Source organism: Lynx canadensis, chromosome C2, assembly GCF_007474595.2.
Source record: "Lynx canadensis isolate LIC74 chromosome C2, mLynCan4.pri.v2, whole genome shotgun sequence".
Classification (NCBI taxonomy): domain Eukaryota; kingdom Metazoa; phylum Chordata; class Mammalia; order Carnivora; family Felidae; genus Lynx; species Lynx canadensis.
The window spans coordinates 90,034,093-90,056,572 of record NC_044311.2 but is presented as its reverse complement, the minus strand read 5'-3'; the positions used below and the strand labels follow the sequence as shown (position 1 = coordinate 90,056,572).

The 22,480-nt window shown below is 50.2% G+C and overlaps 1 protein-coding gene across 1 annotated transcript in view; it reads right to left on the bottom strand.

Annotated features, from left to right (window-relative positions):
* Positions 1 to 21,190, bottom strand: part of ADCY5 (adenylate cyclase 5) — a 105,847-nt gene extending 84,657 nt beyond the window's left edge. Inside the window, exon 1 of the mRNA XM_030328747.1 lies at positions 21,152 to 21,190. Coding sequence (XP_030184607.1) covers positions 21,152 to 21,175 — 24 coding nt within the window. The 5' untranslated portion in view covers positions 21,176 to 21,190. The remainder of the gene's footprint in view (positions 1 to 21,151) is intronic.
* Positions 21,191 to 22,480: the final 1,290 nt, after the last annotated feature.

The following is a 22,480-nucleotide window of genomic DNA, read 5'->3' as shown; positions in this document are numbered from 1 at the left end:
ATCTGATCGTGTAAACTATACTTCCTCTCCCACTTCAAACTCTGATAACTTCTACGTCTCTTGGAATAAAATCCAGTCTCCTTAACTCAGCTACATGTGCTCCTGTCATCTGCTTCCTTCTGCCTCTCCAGCCTCATCTCACACTACCTCTTGCTATCAGTACCCTTGAATTCAATCCCTGCTCCATCCTGCCACAGGGCGTTTGCATATGCTAGTCCCTCTTCCAAAAAAACCCCACTCCCATGCTCACCCCTTTTTGCATAGCTGTCATCTACTCTTCCTTTATAAGAGTGTAATCATTTCAGCCTGTAGGTAAATGTTCTCACATTTAAACTGTGGGCCACTTGGGAAGAGCTGATCCTTCAGAAAGAGTGAAGGGCTGCTATGCATGAAATTGACCTTACAGACTTCTTGAGTGAAGAACTGAAGGGTCACTGATAGCAAACAGAGAAGTGAAAGCTGCCCTTCTTAGTCTGTACTCAGTCTCTTTCAGATGAAGAAAGACAAATATTCAATTCCTCTGAAAAGCCTTTTCTGACCTCCCAAAGTGACTGCGATGTCCCCACAACAGCCAGCACAGGCCCATGTCTCCCTCCCTTTTGTGCTGAGCATAAGTGAAATTTTACCATTGTCAATGTGATTTCTCATCAGAGAACCACTTGCCCACTAGACTGACAGCTCCATCAGGGCAAAGCCCAACTGCTCACAGTGAAATATCAGCACCGAGCACAGCATCTGGCACAGAATAAATGCTCAAAAAACACTGTATGAATGAATGAGTAGATGGATGAATGAATGAATGAATGGAGAAAAACCAGTTCTGAGCTGGGCATTCTCCAAAGCTAGATCCTTAAATTACACCTCAAAACAAAGCTGAGAAACAGCTAGGGCATGGCAGTCACCTGCCTACCTCCTCACCCATAGTCAGGAAGCCTTCCTTCTCCAACATGTTCACCCACCGGTCATCTTCAAATTTCAGATCCTGAAAAGGCTTTTTCAGATGAGGAGACACATTCACTGCCCAAGATCACACATCAGGCAGCAGCACAGCTCCTGGACCAAAATGTGCCGCTCTGCTAGAGCAGGCCAGGCCTTGCCACAAATACACCCCCGAATCTCGGGGGCTTACCTCCAGACAAGCTTAGTTCTGGCTCACGAAATACTTGAAACAGGCTGAGTGGCTACTCCCTCTGGGTCACGTGGCCTCTTGGGTCACCACTGAAGGGCGGGAGAAGGCAGGGGACTGCCTGGATGGGCACACGTTGTGGTATACGTGGCTCCTGCCCACATTCCACAGGCTACAATTCAGTCATCTGGCCCCAAACTCACTTTGAGGGAGACTGAGAAACCCATGAAGAGGGGACAGTATGGAGAACACATCCCTACCACTGTCCTGCTGCTCCTCACTAGGGTTATTTCCAGCCAGAGTCCTAAAGTGACCATAGCCTCCACTGGCCAAGTAGCCCCAAATCCCAACCAGGAGGACAAAGCTTCCTACCCCAACCAGGAGGACAAAGCTTCCTACCCCCTGATATACTGACCAGGAGCCCAGTTTCCCAGAGCAGAGAGCCCTCAGGCAGAGATCAGCAAGTGGTCTTCCAGATTGGTGTGGGGGCTGAGCGACAACAAAGACCACACCCTAGTCCCCTGACTATACTGACCTCACTCCTCACAGGCTCCAGATGGTCCAGCTGGTCCTGTCCCATGGGAGGGCAGCCTGACACTATCCTTGGGAAGCCCCACTACCATGTTCAAACTATAGGCTCTTATTCTGGTCATCTGCCTGTCAGAGATGCCAAAGGAATGCCAGGAGGAGGAAGCCCTGGCAAAGGAAAGTAACCAGGGGCTCAGGTCCTGGCCCTAGTCTGATTGGGGAAATGTCTTAGTTGCATCTCTTCTGGCCTTTGTTCCCTGGAAGGTAAAACGAGAATGCCCAGCACCGCCCCCCTTCTACGGTCCGGGGTTAGGGTGCAGATCAAAGAAGAGAGGTAGAAAGTGGCGTTCAGATCAAAGCGCCCTCAGTTATTATAGACAGAGTCACCTGAAGCTCCAGTGTGGCTCTTCTCTCAGCCCATCCTCTGACTCTGCCAAATAGGCCAGTGCTGCTGATGCCCTGTGCCACACTCTCATTTTCCAAGTATTCTAGCCTAGCTTCAGGAACTCAGGCTGGAATTCTCCAAGCGAAGTGAATTCCTGGTACTGGCTAGCTTCTTTGTCCTATGGTACATGGACACAGCATCAGACACAAACGTTCACTTTCAAATGTTTCTCCCACTCACCACACAGATGTCCACTGTCTCCGGTCAAGGCACTCTGGGATCACATCTGGTCTTATGCCAGTATTGGTTCTGGAGCTGGAGAGTGGGGTTGATGTGGGGTAGTGTTGGTACAGAGGACCCCTGGGGCGGGGGGAGTTGGGGGAGGGGCCCTCACAAGCCACTACAAGGCTGAGTCTGGGCCAGGGAACTCCCCTCCAGCAGGACTTCTGAGGCAAATCTCTTGAAATAATGCTGAGTCTCTCCACTCTGGGGAGGGGAGCCTTATGAGGTAAAAAAAGGAACAGACAGGGCAGGAGGCAAGAGGCTTCAGGCCCACAGAGCAGGTGGGTTTTCCAGAACTTTGAGACAATCCAGGAGAGCAACTGCTGCTGCCTGGGGTGGGGGTGCGGAAATGGGGGAGACGGGAAGGGGAGGAGAAGGTGTGAGAAGGGAGTGGGTGAGGCAGACAATGGAGGCTGTCAGGAGACACTTGTGTGACAGCACAGAGCGTGGGAAGGGCATGTGGGTGAGGGTGGGGTCGCCTCACGGGGGCTCAGAGAAGCAGGGACTTTGGAAGGGGGTGCTCAGTAACTGCAAAGTTGAGAAACCCATGGGGGTCTCAGGTCTTAGCCAACTGTCTGAAGAGCAGTCCAAAAAAGTTTCCAAAATTGCATTTGTCTTCCCTTCTTTTAAGGGTCTCACCATGGAAAGTTTCTACGTTAACTTTAGTAGATTATCCTCGCTTTTGCGGAAGAAGAAACAGACTCAAAGGAGAAACGAACTCAGCCCAAGGCTGCACAGAAGAAACAACAAATGCAGGGTTAGAATTCAAAGCCAGTTCCCTTCAACCCCAAAGGACACAGCCAGACATCCCTGGCTCTGAATATCCCCTCCCCACAAAGGGTCTGACGCTCTTGGCTAGGGCTCCTTCCCTCATTAGATGTAATTCTTCCCTCTCGTGGTCTCCAAAACAGGGAGTTCAGGTTTGAACATTTTGGTCTCCTAGGAAAAAATAAGCCAGAAGAATCCCAGTTACGATGACCACCGCCATCAGCATGGCTATCAACCACCAACATTTACAGGGAGCCATGAAAATGAGCAAGAACTGAAGGAGTTGAGTGGGAAAATGACAATCATGCCCTCTGCCTTCCGGTGGACATTCTGGTCCCTACGGGCGAAACCAAGTTCCAAACACTGGTGTTTGGGGGACTGTAGATCCTGGGCCCCACCTCTCCAGAGGAGGAAGCACAGAGAAGAGGTGTGTGAGACCTGGGTGACAAGCCTTATCAGCCTCATTTACCAACCTAAACCACGTGCTACAAACTATCTGCCACCCGGCCTGGTCAGCTTCCTCTCCTGGAGTCTGAAATCAGGGCAGGCATGTACCCACAAGGCCAGGGCCTGGAGTCACCTCAGATACTCTCTCCCCACCATGAGCAGTGCAAACAGCAAGTGCCCTTGCCCCCCATGGCACTTCACCTCTACCCATGGCAAGTACATGACTGTGCCCCAGTCTTCTGTGAAATGGAGATACCCTCTAGGCTGGCGTGAGGATTAAATGAGTTGTTATATTGGCAAGTACTAATAGTGCCAATAAAGATTGTTACCAACATAATTACTGTCTGAGAAAGGGATGAACACAGATGGGCCCCAAACAGGCATAATCTGCCTGTCTTTCCCCTTCCTTTGCTTCTCCAGGTCAGGGCGGGAAGCAGGAGCTCACAATTAATTCTGTCCCCGAGAGGTCAGGCACCAGCACCCAGGAGACAGCAAACCTGGGTTCCGTTCCTGGCCTCTCTACTTTGTGATGGGACTTTAGGCCAGTTACTTAAACCGCCTAAGCTTCAGTCTCCTGACCTGCAACAAAGAGATTATGACAGTATTCTCTCCATAGGGTGGTTTGAGGATTTTACAGGTAATATTAAGTGTAAACTGCTAACACATTTTTTAATAAAAACAGTGTAATATTACTGTTCCATTCTTCCATTACAGGAGGACAGCAGCTCTCTCCTTTCCAGCAAATGCCAAGAATGTTCTCAGCTCCCTTTCCTCAGAGCTGAGGTCCCAGCCATATTGTGCCAGAATGTGGGGATGGGAGCTCACCATCTGCTTCAGCCACAAGACCACCGTCTCCACTCTCCTGAGAGTCTTAACCTGTGGCCTGTGCAGCAGGGTCTCACAAAACCAATCCCAGAAGCCTCTCCCCAAAGGTGCCGTGAAACGGGCTCAATGGCCAGAGGGTCTCTTCGGTGCAGCTCTGCTCATTGGCTTGGGAGAAGCTGGATGACTTAGCAGCTGGGTGCACCTCGTGAATGTGTAATCCGTGCAGTTGCACAGAGCCATGCGCTCAGTTTAATGATCTGTTATCATCTCAAAATTCTCAATACTTCCGGAACAGGGGGCCCAGGGTTTTCATTTTGCACTGGGCCCTGCAAATCACACAGCACGTTTAGCAGGCTTCTCCACTGGTCTCCCAGGGGCTTCTCCTGTCACTTCCAAGCGGTGCCACTGTCACCAGGCTCAGGCTCCATGTTTGAAATCTTTCCTCCATATCAAGGCTCACCTGGATGCCTAAAACCCTCTCTGGCTTCTACCTTTGCCCCTTGCGGTTTCTTTTCAACAGGCAACCAGAGGATCCTTTTAAAATATGAGTCAGCATACTGTCACCCCTTGCTCAAACCCTGTAATGGTTCTCATTCCACTCAGAATGAAAGGAAGGACCAAGTCCTGACAGTGGTCCTTGAGTCTGTATCCTTCCCTTCCCTTCCCTCACTGACTTATCTGGAGTCCTCCCCTTTGCTGCCTCCACTCCAGCCACACTGGCCTCCTTGCTCTGTTGCAAAAAGGCCACCAGGCACATTCCCACCCCAGGGTCTTTGCTCTGGTTGTTCCCTCTGCAGAGGACCCACTTATTCCAGATATCCTTTCTAAACAGAGGACAAAACAGCCCTTTAATGCCAGAAAAGTCCTCTAAAATCATATCTATCCCTTCATCCCCAAATTGGACTACACTTAATCTGGCTTTTAAAAATGCATGGAGGGGGCGCCTGGGTGGTTCAGTCAGTTAAGCATCCCACTTTGGTTCAGATCATGATCTCACAGTTTGTGGGTTCGAGCCCTACACCAGGTTCTGTGCTGACGGCCCAGAGCCTGCTTCAGATTCTGTGTCTCCCTCTCTCTCTGCCCCTCCCCAACTTGTGCTCTGTCTCAAAAATAAATAGACGTTAAAAAAATTTTTAACGCATGGAATGTTGATGAAGATGTGGAGAAATTGGCACCCCTCTGCATTGTGTATGTGTGGTGGGGGGGCATGTAAAATAAGGCAACTGCTGTGGAAAACAGTATGAGAGTTCCTCAAAAAACTAAACATAGCATTATGATATATGATCCAGCAATTTCACCTTGGGGTAGACACCCAAAAGGAATTGAAAGCAGAGACTCAAATAGATACTTGTACCCCCATGTTCACAGCAGCATCATTCAAGACAGCCAAAATGTGCAAACAACCCAATGTCCATGGGCAGATGGATGGATACACAAAATGTGGGGGATGCACTCATTGGAATATTATTCAGTCTTAAAAAGGAATGAAATTCTAATACATGGGACAAGATGGATACGCTTTTTTTTTTTTAATGTTTATTTATTTATTTTGAGAGAATGAGTGGGTGAGAGGGGCCCGAGAGAGAGGGAGACAGAATCCCAAGCAGGCAGTGTGGGGCTCGATCCCACAAACAGTGAGATCATAATCTGAGCTGAAATCAAGAGTCAGACACTTAAACAACTGAGCCACCCAGGCGCCCCTGGATAAACTTTAAAGACATTATCCTAAGTGAAATAAGCCAGACACAAAAGGACAGATGTTGTAGGATTCAACTTAAACGCTGTAAAATTCATTGGGACAGAAAGTAAAATAGTGGTTACCAGGGGGAAGGGAGGATTAGGAGTTATTATTTAAAAGGTACAGAGTTTCTGCTTAGTTATGATGAAAAAGTTCTGGAAATGGGTAGTGGTGATGGTTGCATAACCTTGTGAATGTGCTTACGGCCACTGAATTGTACACTTAAAAATGGTTAAGGGGCACCTGGGTGCCTCAGTCAGTTAAGCATCCAACTTCGGCTCAGGTCATGATCTCACAGTTCGTGAGCTTGAGCCCTGCATCGGGCTCTGTGCTAACAGCTCAGAGCCTGGAGCCTGCCTCGGATTCTGTGTCTTCCTCTCTCTCTGTCCCTCCCCTGATTGCTCTCTGTCTCTCTCTCAAAAATAAACATTAAAAAAAATTGTTTTTAAATGGTTAAAATAGGGGCACCAGGGTGGCTCAGTCGGTTGAGCATCGGACTCTTGGTTTCAGCTCATGATCTCATGGTTGTGGGACTGAGCCCCGCATCGGGCTCCACACTGACATCACAGAGCCTGCTTGGATTCTCTCTCTCTCTCTGCCCCGCTCCTACTAGTGCACTCGTGCCCTCTCTCTCTCAAAATGAATAAACATTCTTTTTTAAAAATCCAGATAGTTTTTTAAAAATAGTTAAAATAACAACCTTCTTGTTATTGTATCTTATCAGAAGAAAAAAAAAGCAGGAGAGTAGAAGATTCAATTAGATATGGAATCTACTCTGGCCCCCTGAACTCCTTCTGGCCTAATCAGCCTCCTCCACAGCCACCCCAGGGTCTGATGCTATTCCCATGTAGCAGTGACCACCGTGCACAACAGGTGGGAAGAGGGGTGCTCCGGGTCTGCTGTACCCCCTAGTGACACTGTAAGGGACACGCAGACGCAGATAAACACGCACAGCCCAGGCCACAGGGGTGAGAGCACACAGCCTCTGCTGAAGAGGTAGGCCTTGTGAATACAGGGGAACGCTCAAAGGGAAAAGCAGTCTTTGGTGAGGCATTTGGGGAGCTCTGAATTGGGGAGCTCCATCTGCACTGTTACGGATTCCATTAAAGCCCAGCTGAGGGGCAGGCAGTGCCCACAGTGTGTGACAAGGAAGAGAGGAGGAGGCCTCTGTCCTGTGTAGCCCAGCCGGGCAGCTGCCCGCATTACCACTTCAGGAATGTGAAGTGGGTCAGCATGGCCTTGCACTTGGAGCAAGCTCCAAGACTCTCGGCTCTCCGTGCCTGGCTTTACCCACGATCGTCAAGGCTGGGAAGGGAGAGAGGAACTCTTCTAGTCTCCTGGAGAGTTTGAGATGCTCCCAGCACTGCCCCACACCAGAGTGGCGTAGGGGGTGGGGCTGCCTGGGCTCAGCTCCAGGTTCCCACCTTCCTGGAGAAAGACAAGCTCTTCAGGGAGAGGAATGCCGGATGAAAAAGTGCCCGCCCACTGGGCTAATTTTAGGATCACAGCAGCGGCCCCAGCAGCTCCTGGTGCAGAGCCCCCTGTACCACTCCGCTAAGGAGGTTTAAACTATCAAGCCAAACAGAAGGAAAAGAAAATATGCAGGTGCACATGCTCCCATCCACATGCACACACACCCTTCCTCCAGGCAGGCCTGGTAAATGCTCTCTCTTGCCCTATGAGAGGGAGGGAGTTGTCAACGCTTCTTACTCCCTGAAGCTCTGAACCCAGGAAGGCCCCACCAAATATTATTAGCCACGTGACCTTATGCTTCCCAGGTCAGAGGGCCTGAGGTCACTAGGCCTGGAGAAGAGACCCTGAGGGAGATTTAATAATAAACAGCCTTTAGCTCACAGCTGCAGATGGGACCAGCTGTCTCCTCTGAGAACAGAACAAGAAGGCTCAGCAGTACACATATCATCAAGGAATTTGGTTGGATTCGAGGATGAATCTTCCGACCAAGAGAAACCTAAAAGAGCCACAGAAGCTCCTCCCAGAGTATGACTGTGTCACAAAAGACTGCCTCTTCTGGGATAGGTCAAGAGTGGCCCCCATGTGGACAGGGGGTGCTTAAATGGCCTTCAGAGCTCTTGATAACACCTGCTTATATGCCCTGTGTATACATTACCTGGAGTTCAGAGATGTTGAGAGCCTTGCCCCAGATCACACAGCAGATAAGAGCCAGAGCTGGGATTTGAAGGCAGGTGTGTCTTTGTAAAGCCTGTCCACGTGCACTATCTTTTCTCTGACCCCAGAACCAAGCCCCAGGGGACTACTGGGCCGTTTAAATTGTTCCTTCTTTGTCCCCTCCCCATTAAAGCCACAAGAGCTGGCCTCAAGCCACAGGGTACCTCTTCTGTCCAGCCTCCCACTCTGAAACTCTGCTCTGGCACAATCTCTGAGCCCAAACTGTTCTAATTTGTGGACTATAGAGGCCACTAGCATCAACCACTTTTCTGTTCCTGGAGCCATCCTTGCTCCTCTGACCCATCAGCTGGGAGAAGGAGGGGACAACAGGACTTCAGGGATGCAGGCACCACATGGAGGACGAACCCTGCAGTCTCCTTGAAGTCCCTGGGGCCCCGCTCCGGTCCTCAGAGTCATAATATTTACAGGGAACACTGCAAAGCCAGCCACCCCGCAGCTCCGCCTGGCTGGCAAGTTACTGCAAACAGCAGATGTCTCTGAACAATGTGAACACGGCGCCCTGCTCCACTCCCGGTAAACAAATAAACAAATAAGTTGCCGAAGCCAAGATAGCTGCCCTTCCTGCAGAGGTCACCCTGGAGTCAGAGTTGCACACGCACACTCCATTTGAGAGCACATCCTTCTAGGGGCAAAAAATGTCCACTGCAGATGCAGACACACACACACACACACACACACACACACACACACACACACACAGATTATAGCACTGTGTGTGTGTGTGTGTGTGTGTGAGAGAGAGAGAGAGAGAGAGAGAGAGAGAGAGAGGGGGGGGGGGGATGCAGGGGGGAATGCAGAAAGGAGAGGGAAGAAATGTCAATAGAGTCAAAATGCTTATTTTATTAAAACCTTTTACAAATAAGCCCCACTTAGCCCCCGCCAGACATGCAGTGTCAGCGCCAGAAATCATGACTCTTCTACTTTCTGGAGACCTAGTTGGTGAGACAGAGGTGTGTGCAGCAGGGTGGGGAGACCTGCCAGTGTCTTGAATGCATATTTCTGTACCCTCCAGCCCACCAGAACTCCTATAAGGAGCCCCCTCTATCCCCGAGTTATCTAGAAAAGCCTAAACCTGAGTTCCACTGCACCACTTACTTGCTGTGTGACTGTGGACAGGTTACTTAAGCTCTCTGTGCCTCAGTTTCTCATCTGTAAGATGGAGAATAACAATATCTACATTCGGGAGCTGTGGAAATTAGATACTAGCCCTCATAACAATGATCTCATTCTCCACGTTCCTTACTTCCCTTTCTAAGGTCTCCAAAAAGACTTCCTTTGTGGATTAACAGAGAATCATCATCACCATCTTTCTCTCTTTAATCCCGAGACAGCATTCCAAGGTAGCTGTCCTTATCTCCATCTTAGAGGCTCAGAAAAGCTTTGAGAGTGGCCTGAGGTCACAACATAAGTGACAGAGCCTGGGAAGGACTGTCCTAGACACGGGCAGAGACTCAGAGGCACCAGCCCTGTGGAAAGGCTTTCAAAAGACTCAGCCCTCTTCAGAACTCATGAAGCCAACAGAAAGTGAGGAAAGGCACATGGGTGTGAATGAGCCTGGGGTGGCTCAGCTGGGGTGGGTGTGAGGGCACAGGGCTGGCTGCCGAGCCACGTGCCTCAGCCTTGACACTTCACACTTCTTGGTGGCCAGAACCCTGAGTTCCCAAGAAAGGGTCCCCCACAGGACGTTAGCAACCCAGGACCCTAACTCCTACCCTGGTAATCTCTCAACTTCTTGCAACACTGCCACGCTGCTCCAGCTCTCTACCTGAGGGGACTCTCCGGACAGAACTGAAAAGCCCCCCAGAACAGGCCTGTCTTCCACTCAGGAGACCATACGTTCTGATTTGCCCTGGATGATCCTGGTTTACACCTGCTGTTTTGGAGCAGTAATTGATAAAGCTCCCCTTCCCTTTCACTGTCAAAAATGTCCTGGTTTTGATACTTAATTATATGGTCACCATACTCCAACACCACCCCCCAGGCTCCTGAGCCCTGGGCTAAAATCTGCCATCCAAGGGGAACACCCCACCCCCCCCTGGGCCAGTTCCAGGAACCTTCAAGAAACATTCCTGACCAGCCTCCTTTACTTTCCAGGCTGTAGAAACTTTCTTCCCACACTGCCTGCCAGCCCCCTCTGCCTGTGACTTCTAGAAGCAGCACAGCTGGGTCTCCTCAACACAAGTGACCAGAGGTCGTGAGCCTGTCAGTGTGGAAGGCAACTCCAGCAGCAACTGGCCACTCCAGAACAGAGAAAGGAGGCAGCCAGACGCATCATCCAGCACCTCTTTTTTTTTTTTTTTAAATTTTTTTTTTCAACGTTTATTTATTTTTGGGACAGAGAGAGACAGAGCATGAACGGGGGAGGGGCAGAGAGAGAGGGAGACACAGAATCGGAAACAGGCTCCAGGCTCCGAGCCATCAGCCCAGAGCCTGACGCGGGGCTCGAACTCACGGACCGCGAGATCGTGACCTGGCTGAAGTCGGACGCTTAACCGACTGCGCCACCCAGGCGCCCCATCCAGCACCTCTTGTGGACACATTAGATCCTTGAGATCCATGGGAAATCATTACACCTTCAACAAGAGAAAAAGCATTCCCTCAAGCTCTAATCTGCTCGTTCATTCATTTGTTCATTTGTTCATTCATTCATTCAACAAAAATTGAACATCCATGAGGTTCAAAGCTATGTCCTATAATCAACAAAACCAAAACTTGCAAAATTAAGATGTATAGAAAACCTAGAGAATTAGGATGAAGACACACACAGACACATGCATATACAGATTTAGTTATCTGTGTTTGCAAGTCGTGAGCTATCCCAGGAATAATCTGAAAATCACTGGAATCTGGCTTTGAAATGCATTAGGTGATCTTTTTCAATGCCTTTACCTCATGGGTGATGTTTCAGCCCATGTGATATGACACTGTTATTTAAATGAGCCTAGATTCTGAGACCTCTTCTAGATTCTCAGAAAATACCAGGAGTTGGGGAAGCTAGCCAGGGGGAAAAAAAAATCAATTCGGCCAAATTTATCGATCTGGAAGTATGTATTAATTGTCCAGGATGTAACCAGCAGTGCAAGAAGCTGGGGGGTAAACCACAGAGGGAATACATGAGGTGAGAGTAATAAAAACATGCAAATCCAACAGCCTGCAGAGAGAAACCTGCCTCTTGCTGAGGAGGACATTCATCTCAGCCCAGCCACAAACACGAGACATTCAAACTAAGTGACACAGTAACCTCCCTTAAGAAGACCTATTAGCAGATACAAGGAGAATTTATCTTCATACAAAATTAATTAGACAAACGTACTGAGACCAGTGGCAGGCCAGGCACTCTGCTAGGGCTGGAGAAATCAGCAATAAATAAGGCCTGTCTCAGATCTTGAGACACACCCAGTCTAGGGGGAGAAAGACAAAGAAAACCAGGGAGAACACAACAGCCTGGGGAGTGTGGTCCTGGCGGGGGGGGGGGGCAAGAAAGGAGGGAAAGAGCCCATTCCTGTGTATTGAGGCATGGTCCAGGAAGGCTTCCTGGAGGAGGTGATGTTTGACTTGGGCTCTGGAATGCAGATGAGCAGTGGCAGAGTGGGCAGGAGGAGGGAGAGAAAGCATTCCAGGGAAGCTTGAGAGGCAGCTATGCAAGCATACAGGGCAAAGGGGGCAAGCTGATACTGAGGGCTGGAATGGCCAGGAAGCAGTATGCTCAGACCTGAGCTATGGCAATGTAGCATTATAGCTGTGTGGCAGATGCACCCAAGAGGGAGAGGGCTGAGTCAGGGCGACCATCTAAAGGCCGTTGCAACAGTATGGATGAGGGATGAGGGGCTAAGCAAGGCGGGTGAGGAGGGGATGTGGAGGGAGGGGGTAGGGGGAAGAATGGAGAGGACATTTTAAAGTCAAAACCATCAGCCCAAGGGACACAAAGCTTGGGAGCAACAGACAGCTGGAAATCTGCGAGTGTATCTCCAGAGAGGTCTGGGTTGGAGGATAGATATGGAGACAATTACTGAATCACAGAGGTAGGCAAGACCAGCTAGAAGAGAGTCCCATGTGGAGCCCTGGGAAACACTTAAATGCTTAAAGAGGAAGCAGAGGACCAGAGGCCAAGACAAGAGATGAAGCAGGAGAAAAGGTCAGGAAGGAGGCAGTAGACCAGCAGCTAAGGAGGCTCAACCATGTGGCAGCCAGGAGACCCCAAGATGTACCGCAAGGGCCACTTTCATCATGTTGGGGGGTGGAAATGGGGAGTTGAGGGAGACACACACGCTGAGAACCACCCTGTCGGGAGGGCTGATGGTAATAAGAAAGAAAGAGAACGTGGAGAAATGGAGGCAGGCCTCGGCGGGGGGCAGGGGGTGATAATCGGGAGAACCTGTGCCCATACTCAGCCCCTGAGGGAGGGAGCTGGGCAGGGAGGGAGGCACTTCTGTTGGTGGAGGGAGCGCCCTAGGCAGCAGAAGGTACTGGGCTGGCTCTGGGAGGCCAGGAAGGGTACCCAGGAGGTCAGCTGAGAGAGGGACGGACAGAGGCTGAAGGGTGTTCAGTGAGGCACAGAGTTCACGTGCCAACAATGAGGGCCTGGTGGTGACACAGGACTGGGAGCTAGAGAGACAGTGGAGAGGGCTCCAGCTGGCCACTCTGGAGAGGAGGATGTGAATCAAACCACAAACCTCATTAGAAGATCCTTGCTAGGAATTCTGGCCCAGGAGGGGAAATGGTTCTAAAGAGTTAGGAACACGGCTAAGAGTTTCCTCTGGGCTCAGGTTTGCAGCCCTGTCCCCAAAATCTTTCAATCCCCTCTCCCCCAATACCAATAGGGTCCATCTGCACACGGAGAGCTTCCAGCAGAGAATTCCCACCCCCACACACACTCCCTGCACATCACCGCCGAACTCCGGGGCCAACACAGCCCACATCTGTTTCTTGCTTTTGGTGACGCCCCCAGCAGAGCACCACATGCAGAGAGGCATGTGACAAGCAGATGAGAGGGACACTAACCCAGAGGTTAGAAAAACCTATAACTTTCCCCCTCGCTGACCACAGGGTCAATCAACTCTCCCAGAATAAGTGCTTCACTGTTCGTAGTTCTGAGCAGGATAAACTCCAGAGTAAAGTGAACATGACCTAAACCTACTTTAGCAGAGAGTACACAGATGTCCAAACAGGTCTCTGAGCCCCAAGAAACAAAGGGTACAGAGCATGCTGGGGAGCCTGGCTCGTAGGGAGCTACAAATGACCCTTGTCCTTCCTCAAGAGCAGTGGGGGGTACAAATGGGGACAGGGCCATAGGAAGTGCCTGGGAAGGGGTCCTGCACAGGGCTGGACACGGGGGCAGAGCAGGTGGCCCTGGGTGATGGGCGGCTGCCAGTCCCTGAACAATCAAGATTCTAGCTTTGGTTGTAGGCTGGAAAGTTGGACAGACACTTGGAGCCATCAGCTCAGAGGACAGACCACCGCACCCCAGAGGAGCCAGTGGCCCAAAAGGCTGTGATTATGGCAAGTGCGGAGCAGCCTTCGGGGTCCACTAATCACCCGGTGCCGTGCCAGTCTTCTCCTCGCCCTCTATGCCCCCCACCCCGTGTCTTCAAGCCCGTTCCCCTCCTGCACACACTGGTGGAATGGGCCACAGAGGTCCAGCCGTGCTGTGTGTGATCTGGTTAGCAGGGGCTCTGAGGCGTGCACAGGTGGTCTTCGGGAACCCAGGACCCCCTAAGATGGTTTTGAGCTTTCTCTGTGTGCGAAGAAGTACATTTCCCTGCAGGGAGGGTTTATAGCTCTGCTTAGATTTGCAGAGGGGCGGAGACCCAAAGGAGGATAAAAAGTTGTTTTAGGGGACTAAGAGGTGCCACGGAGCAAGTAGCAAGGGCTGGGCTGGGCTCTGGTGGCTGTGGGCGAAGCCACCAGGCAGACCTGGACCTGGCAGCTGGGTTTCCCAGTCACATCCCCAGGATGGACTCATCCTGCTTCTTTCTCCCCCTTCATCTGCACAGGGTGGCAGGCTGAGGTCTGTATCTATGGGGGCTCATCTCTGTGGACTGTTCCCCCAAATCTCCAAATGAGAAGGGAGTATTCATTCCAACTTCAACCAAGTACTACAGAGACTCATGAGGGCCAGAGGTGGGCATCTTGAGGTTTCCCTCCTCTCTGGAATGAGGTGGCCAAAGCTGACTTCGGAAAACCAGAAGCAAACAGTACCAGCACACTTCGCTGATTCAGCCTTGGGCAGGGGCCAGCGCACTTCCCAGCTGCCCCTCCTGGGGCCTGGGGGCCGCCCAGTGCACCTGCACACGAGGACCAGCTGCCCAAACAGATTGGCCAAGGGGTTCCCAGAAGCTCAAAGAATGTGCAGGCATGCTGAGCCCTGCAGGGTGGGATGGGAGGAGATACATGGAAAAGGAAGCAAAAGTGTGTGGGTCTGGGATGAAAAAAGCTGTCTTCTGAGAATTTCAAAGCATGTGCCATCCCTGAGGCCATTGGGCCACTGAGCTAGGCCAAACCTAGCTGGTCCGTGGTACTGCTGCCCAATGACCACAGACTGTCTAAACACTTCCAGATGTCCTTGAGGGCCGTGCAGGGGACAGCAAGTGCAGTTGGGACAAAATAAAGTGAAAGATCATCTCTTGGGAAAGAGAGGCTATAAATTACAATTATGACTTCCCACCCAGAAGGAGGGAGAAACCCCGGGGATGAGGACTGAGGGCAGACGATGGGGTTGCCCTTCCTGAGAGGCGGCCTCACCCAGTCAAGGAGGCTGAGAAGCATGGACACTCCCCGCATGGAGTCTGGACTCCTTGCTGCAGCCCAGCTCCCACCATCTCCCCTTCCCAAGGTCCAAATGCCATGGGATGGAAACAGGACCAAAATAACCTCAGCCCATGAAATGTGCTCAGCTGTCTCCAGGCCCTGGGCTCCTATTAACTCCAAGTAGTGACGCAGGCAGTCCCTTGGGCTTAGGCCCACCCTTGTCATTGCACAACTCCAGGGGACGCCATTCATGGTGCAGACTACATATGAATGACCTCCTCCTTAGGCCAGGGAAGCTGTGCACCACAGCCTTACAGGCTAATGGGCGGTCACATCCTGGGGTGGCCAGTGACTCTACAACCAGCTCTCCCAGCCTCCAGAAAAGTAGCCCCATCCCTCAGGGGGAGGGATGGTCTCTGATCCCAGGAGCACCTGCAGCCCCCACCGTGGCCCCCTCTGTCACATTTCCCCATCAGACCAGGACTCGGAGGGTAAGGGCAGGGTCATTTTCAGAAGCCCCAGCGGAAGCACTGTGCTGACACAGGCTGCATAAGGTCCGCCTGCTCTGGACGAGCGCCTCCTCCTCGCATCTAATTCACTTCATATAATTAAGAAAAATTCACTATGTAGTGGCCAGAGTGGGGGAAGCAAGTTACAAAACAGTATATCCTATATTATACTCATTTTGGTTTTAAATGATTAGAAGGACATATAGAAATGTCATAGAATTAAGAGTGATTTTAGTTTCTCCATTATACTTTTTTCCTAATTTTCCAGACCGTGTTCAAGAGCTGTGTGTGGCTTTTATGATCAGAAAGAGAGGGCTACGAAAGCAATAAAGATTTTTTTTTTCCCCTCTGAGAAACACTGAATGGAAGGCTCTGTGAGCCTGCCAGGTTTTACAAAGACTGAGGGGAAAAGTTGAGATGGGCTGGTGTCTGCCAGTGAGGACCCGCTCCTTGAGGCTCTCGTAAACCCCACACGTAGAGACCAAGAAACCATCTCTAGCTCTCTTATCTCACGAGTGGCAACCTGAGGCCCAGAGGGCATGAGGCTGATAAGGTTGGCCTAAGGTCAGTTAGCCAGGGGCTAGTGGCTAAGCTGAGTCTGAACCCAGCCCCTTGACCCACAGGCAGAGGACATGGATATTTCCCTCCTCTGCTTCCCTCTCTGTGCCAGTTCCCCCCCCCCATCTCTCTCTCTCTCTCTCTCTCTCTCTCACACACACACACACACACACGCACACACACACAGTGCCCTTCTGCGTCCCACCACCTGCCCATAGGACAAGCTATTTGGACCGCGGGGGTGGGGAGGATACCAACATCCCCAGGGAGGCCACCACTGTCTCCCTCACCCCAAGTGGCTCAAGGGACACGTAACTCCAAATGCACTGGGCTTAGGAAGACTGGGAACTTCAGTCTCTGCATCAGGACACAAGGCAAATGTGTGCGCCCGCACAGAAACCCATGTTCCCACCACCTGAAACTTCCCCCCACCAACACACAGTGCGCCAACACCGTTGTCCCAAGAGGTGGAAAGGACCATGGGGTTTGGGAGTGGGACAGGCCTTAGTTCAAACCGGTTCACTCAGAACTCAGCTCTGTGGCCATGGGCATGTTATTCCTTTTCTCCAAGTCCTCATGTAAAATGAGGACAAGGACGTTAACTCCTAGGGGTGTGGTGTCACATGAGAACGAGATAACATGTACAAAGTGCCCATTTAGACTGGCCCGGCCAGGTGCTCATGAACTGGCAGCTATTGTTGTCACAAGCAGGGGCCCTCTGCAGACCAGTGCCAGACTCTAATTGCCCACCCCCGTCCCAGCTTCCTCTCCACCCCCAGGTGCTGAGGACCCTCACAGACTACATACAACAACAAATTTTTAAATGGTAACGTTTTAAATCTGATTTCTTAACTTAAAGTTTTTTTTCGGGGAGTCTGGGTAGCTCAGTAGGTTAAACGTCTGATTTCAGCTCAGGTCATGATCGAGTTCCGCGTCAGGCTCTGTGCTGACAGCTCGGAGACTGGAGCCTCTTTCGGATTCTGGGTCTCCCTCTTTCTCTGCCCCTCCCCTGCTCACACTCTGTCTTTCTCTCTCTCTTTCAAAAAAAAAAAAAAGAATAAAACATTTTAAAAAATTAAAAAATTTTTTTTCATTCACTTAACTCAATTTGATTTAAAAATTTTTTTCTTATCCAAATACAAAATAATAAAAAGATACTGCCTCCAATCCTACCACCTTAACAAATTGACTACTTTCATGTTCCCTTCTGGGGATCTGATGGTTTTTGAATAAAAAGAATGCGTATTTATAGAGGTACCTCATCCTTCCATAGTACAACTGAGAACCCAGAAATAAGCAAAAAGGCACCCCTATGAGACAAAACAGGCGTCACTTAGACTATGCACTCACATTCCTGAACTTTACCCATAAGTGATAATCTCAGGTTATCACTAAGTACCTGATAACTGTTAGTTTCCACAAATTCTAATAATACAGTTGCCAAGCTCGTGCAGTTTAGAAATAGCAAATTAGAAGTGGAGGTGGGGTGGGGGTGGGAGAGGTGAAGAACTGCCTGGGCAGGCACTGTGATAACTTTGAGAAGTGACAAGTGACAGTCTATTAACGATGAAGAAGACGCAAAGTGATTTTTTTAAAGCATGCTTAAGTTATCCAAAAGATCCAGCAGCGGGGGCTATCTAGTGCAGGAGCAAACATCCCTCCCCCCAACCTGGCCTGCCCTGTTCTGCAGCAGAACATGATAACATACTCACAGGATGGCCCAAATCACCCAGGAAAGGTTATATCAGGGACTTCTTAAGGAGGTGGACAAAGTACATATTTTAGGAAGATAGCATTAAAAAGTTATAATGATAAATGTTGGCATAAATTTTTAATTATCTGGGAAAAGGCCACACAGAATGGCGTGCTCCCTAAGGGTTCTGGGGGGCAGAGGGGTTACTGTGCAAACTTCATTTTTTTGTTTTGTAAGCGAAAATTGTCCTTTGCGCTTTACCAACTTTCCCTGGGCTATGTGTGGTGAGCAGAAGGGCTCCCCGCTCTCAAGGACATAGACTTCTCTTCACTCAGAAGGCCAATCAGGCCCATACCCGGCGTCCAGACAGAAACGTCAGTCCCAGCATCTCCTGGGCCAAACACGTGACAAATAGGCCACCCAGGACATGCAATGCCCCCCAGTGGGTCTCCACTGTGGTCCCAGTACATACCCATGCTCCAACTCCTGGCTCCTTTCTCCCAAACACACACACCTATCTTCACGCTGCCTGGCCTCGTTTGCTCCTGGCGCTCCCTCAGTATACCTCCTAGCACAGTGCCTGCTACCTCTCTCCGTTTCAAAACCCCATTCTGCCTGTTGAAATCTTCTTCACCTGGCAGGCCCCGCCTGGGGCTTCCCGTGAGCGCCTCTCCATCCTGTATTGAGCACAGCTGTCCGCACACCTGCCTCCCCCACTCCGCTCAACGGTAAGCTGCGTGCAGACGAGAACGGGCCTGTGTGGTCCCTTAGTGGGCATTTGATAAACTTGCTGGATTTGAAAACCTGTGTCCAGGCCACAGCAGACCAGGGACTGCTTTCTAGAGCACACACAAGCGTGCACGCCTGTGGGCACACTCCCATGCGTGCTTCACCCTTCCCACCACTTTGGGGAAACTCACGTACAATGTGATCTCCCAGAATTAGGAAGGAAACAAGGAGGTCCAGCTGGGAAGGAATTCCCCCTTGCCCAACAAGGATTTTATGCTAATGTTTTTCTCCATAAACTCTAAAAAATAGAAGGACTAAATTTGTCTCTGTCCTGGTGTTCCTGAGAATGGGTGGAACTAGGTGGAAGGGAAAGGGGCCCTGCCAACAATTTCCTCTGTGCCTTGCCTCACTGACTTTTTCCTTACTCTACATTGTGGCACAGAGGACGGCGAAGCACAGAAACATCCAGAATCCCTAGGTCCTTCTTTTCTCGCAGGAGTCTCCCCTGTCCTCAAAGACTGCCGTGGAAAGGAATGGCTGACTCATCCATTCCAGCACTTAATCTTCAGATCTGGAAGTTCTTCCTCATGTCTAGCTTAAATCCCTCCTGTTCTGGTTGAAGGATCTTCTTCCCCACTCCCAATCACTTTTCCCGTCTGATCTTAAGCGAAGTGGGCTTTTTCCAGCCAGAGGGGAAAGGGAGGAAGAAAAGGGCTTAAACCGGTGCTGGCTCAAGCTTTGTTTTATTTTAGGGATGAAACAGTGAAGGGGACTGTGTGGGGGAGACGCAGGACCAGCAGTGCACCTGGCTCGAGAGGCTCCTGGGAAGAGTGAAGAGAGGACAGGAAGAGAGTAAGAAGGGAAATTTGAGGGTGAACTCTCCTGTGGCCAAGTCCAGCCAGCTGCTGGGCAATGGCAAAGCTGCTCACAGGGGCTTGGGGTTCAAGCACCGCCTTGTCTGGGGTGCCCCATCCCCTCGGCCCTGCAGTACCTAAGCAGCCATAGGCTGCCCTCCTCCTCAGAGTACCCACTGCCGTGGCAACCAGCTCTTCCAGCACCTCACCAGCAAGGCCCCCAGGTGACCTCTAACAAAGCCCAGGGCTTTCTCCAAAGCCAAGGGCTCCACCAAGCCTTGGGCTGGGACACACCACCCAGCTACAGAGTGACTGAGAGGGTGGAGTACACCCTGATTCGGGCCTGTTGTCCAGGCCTTCGCACAGTCTCGGGCGGGGGCGGGGGGGGGGTCTGCCTTGGTCCCAGGGCTGAGATGATACAGGGACACTGGAAGGTGCTCACTTCTTGAGATTCTGCAAGGATGAGTCAGTCCCTTATCACCTCAGCTCCACATCCCAGGCCAGGCTCCCCTCGTCTACACCATCAAGCTCACGGCCACCACCACCGGGATAATTTTCTTCAAATACTATTTTTATCCAATCACTTTTCAGTGCCTAAAATAGCTTGCTCTGGCTTATCAGATCTCATCTAAACCTTTATGGTATTTACGCCCCCACATACTCCAAATTCAACCCTAGGTCCTCACCATTGCAGTCATGCCAGTCTGCTCCGTACCAACATTTCCTGTTCTGCCCTTTTCTCTGCTCGTGCCATTATCCCTCCTGAAGGTCTTTGCCTCCTGGTTCACATTCACCTCCACAACAGGCCAGGCTGTAGTCCGTCACTATAACTACTTGCAACCGCCATGATGTTACTGTGAATGACCATCAGACTGTGGGCTCCAAGTTTGTAACTTCAAGGCCAACTCCTCAAGGGGATAACTTTCTCTCTCATTGGGCTGCGAGACTGGGACCTCCCAGAGGACCCACCATGCAGCTTCCTCCATCAGACTAGGCACTCCCTAGGGACCAAGAGCACAGTGTCCCCCCTTTCCGCATAAGAATTCTCCAGGCACAGGGCTGGGGGCGCTATCTCTAAGCCTCATGCCTCACGCAGGGCTCTAGTCCCTCCTTGGCTTCTCCATACCACAGCTGTGGCTCCTAAGGCAAGTTGAAGGATTTGAAGTCCAGGGCAGGGCTATCTGCTGGAACTTTCTGCAACACTGGAAATGTTCTGTAGCTGAGCAGTTCAAAATAGTGGCACTGGTTGCATGTAGCTACTGGACATTTGAAATGTGACTAGTCTCAAATGAGATCTACTGTAAGCATCATAGAGACACCAGATTTCAAAGACTCAGTCAAGATATAAAATATCTCACTGATGATTTGTTTTTATACTGGCTGCACGTTAAAATGATAATCCTTTGCATATGTGGGGTGAGATAAAATACAGTGCTAAAAATAAACTTACCTGTTTGTTCTCATTGTTTTAAATGTGGTTACACTAGAAAATTTTTAAAGTATACACGTGGCTCACATTATGTTTCTATTGGACGGGCCAATCTAGAGAGCTTTGGGTATATCCATCGGCTTGTACCTTTGAGTTAAAATAGTCCCTCTTTGACCTCTGAAGGATGTAATGAGTGTCCCTTCTGCATTATCTTCATATATCCCCTTTTATTCCCCTCTCCCTATTGCTTATTGTAGTAAAAACCACATAACATGAAGTTTACCCTCATAACAAATGTTTAAGTCTACAGTGCAGGATTACTAACTTCATGCACATTGTTGTACAGCATCACTTTTCTTAGTCTTATTTTATCTTGATGAACGCCTCTCTGGTAGACGCCTTCAATGTTCTGTGGAACAAAATGTCATTACAAATTAGTGACTTAACTCAGACCTCAATGCCCTAATGCTGCATCTCCCATCCTGGGAGTGCTTTAAGGAATAACCACAATCAAAACAGCACATTTCCTTTATATCGTGCCTTACTGTATCATGGTGCTTTCGGCACGAGCTAGTTCACATACCGACCCTGCGAAGCAAGCAGGCCAGTCACTAATATTAACAGGTAAGAGAACACAAGTCGGCAGAGGGGGTGGGGCAGAGGAGGGTGAAGTGAAGCGTGCAAAGGCCGTGCCAGGACGAGACCCAAACTCTTAACACACAAACACTCCCCATTGTGCACATGCACACATGCAGGCAGGGCAGTGGACGTGGTTCAGAGTTCTGTCTATGATATCTTTGTCCCTACAGAGAGGCTGGGACACAGCTCAAACATGACAACGTTATTAAAGTAGAAGTAGGTGGTGAGATAGTTCATAGCCTGGGCCTGGGTTCCAGAATCACCTCTGCTGCCCAGGAGCCGTGCATCCTTGGCTCACCCCTTTCACATCCGTGTGCTTCGGTTTCCTCGTCTGTAACATAAGCAGCTGGATGCTTCGAGATGCAGCCGGATAGGCACCGCTTACCCAGCTAGCGGGAATGCGAACCAGCTCGATCCTTTTGTACAGCAATTTGGCAATATGTGTCAAGAGCCTTATAAATGTTCAAACTCTGACCCAGTAATTCCACTTCTGAGAATCCCAAGAAAATCAACCTAAATAAGGAAAAAGCTTTATGTGCAAGGACCTTCATCTCAGCACTACTTATAACACTAAAATACTGGAAATGAGCTAATGTCTAATAATAGGAGAATGGCTAAACTACGTATGGTAAATCCACTTAGTGAAGTTATACAGTTACATAAAAGAACAAAAGCATCAAGCAAGAGCGTGCTCTCAGCTATGTGAAAACTGCAGGATACAAAAAGGCTAGTACTATATAAAAGTTTTGCACGCCTTTGCATGCGCTCACATACATATTCACAAAACTCGAAAGATAATGCCACAATGCCAATAGTGGCTGTTTAGAGTGATGGGACTCTACGGGGGCCTGGGTGGCTCAGTCCGTTAAGCGTCCAACTTCAGCTCAGGTCATGATCTCACAGTCCGTGAGTTCGAGCCCCGCGTTGGGCTCTGTGCTGACAGCTCAGAGCGTGGAGCCTACTTCAGATTCTGTGTCTCCCTCTCTCTGCCCCTCCCCTGCTTATGCTCTGTCTC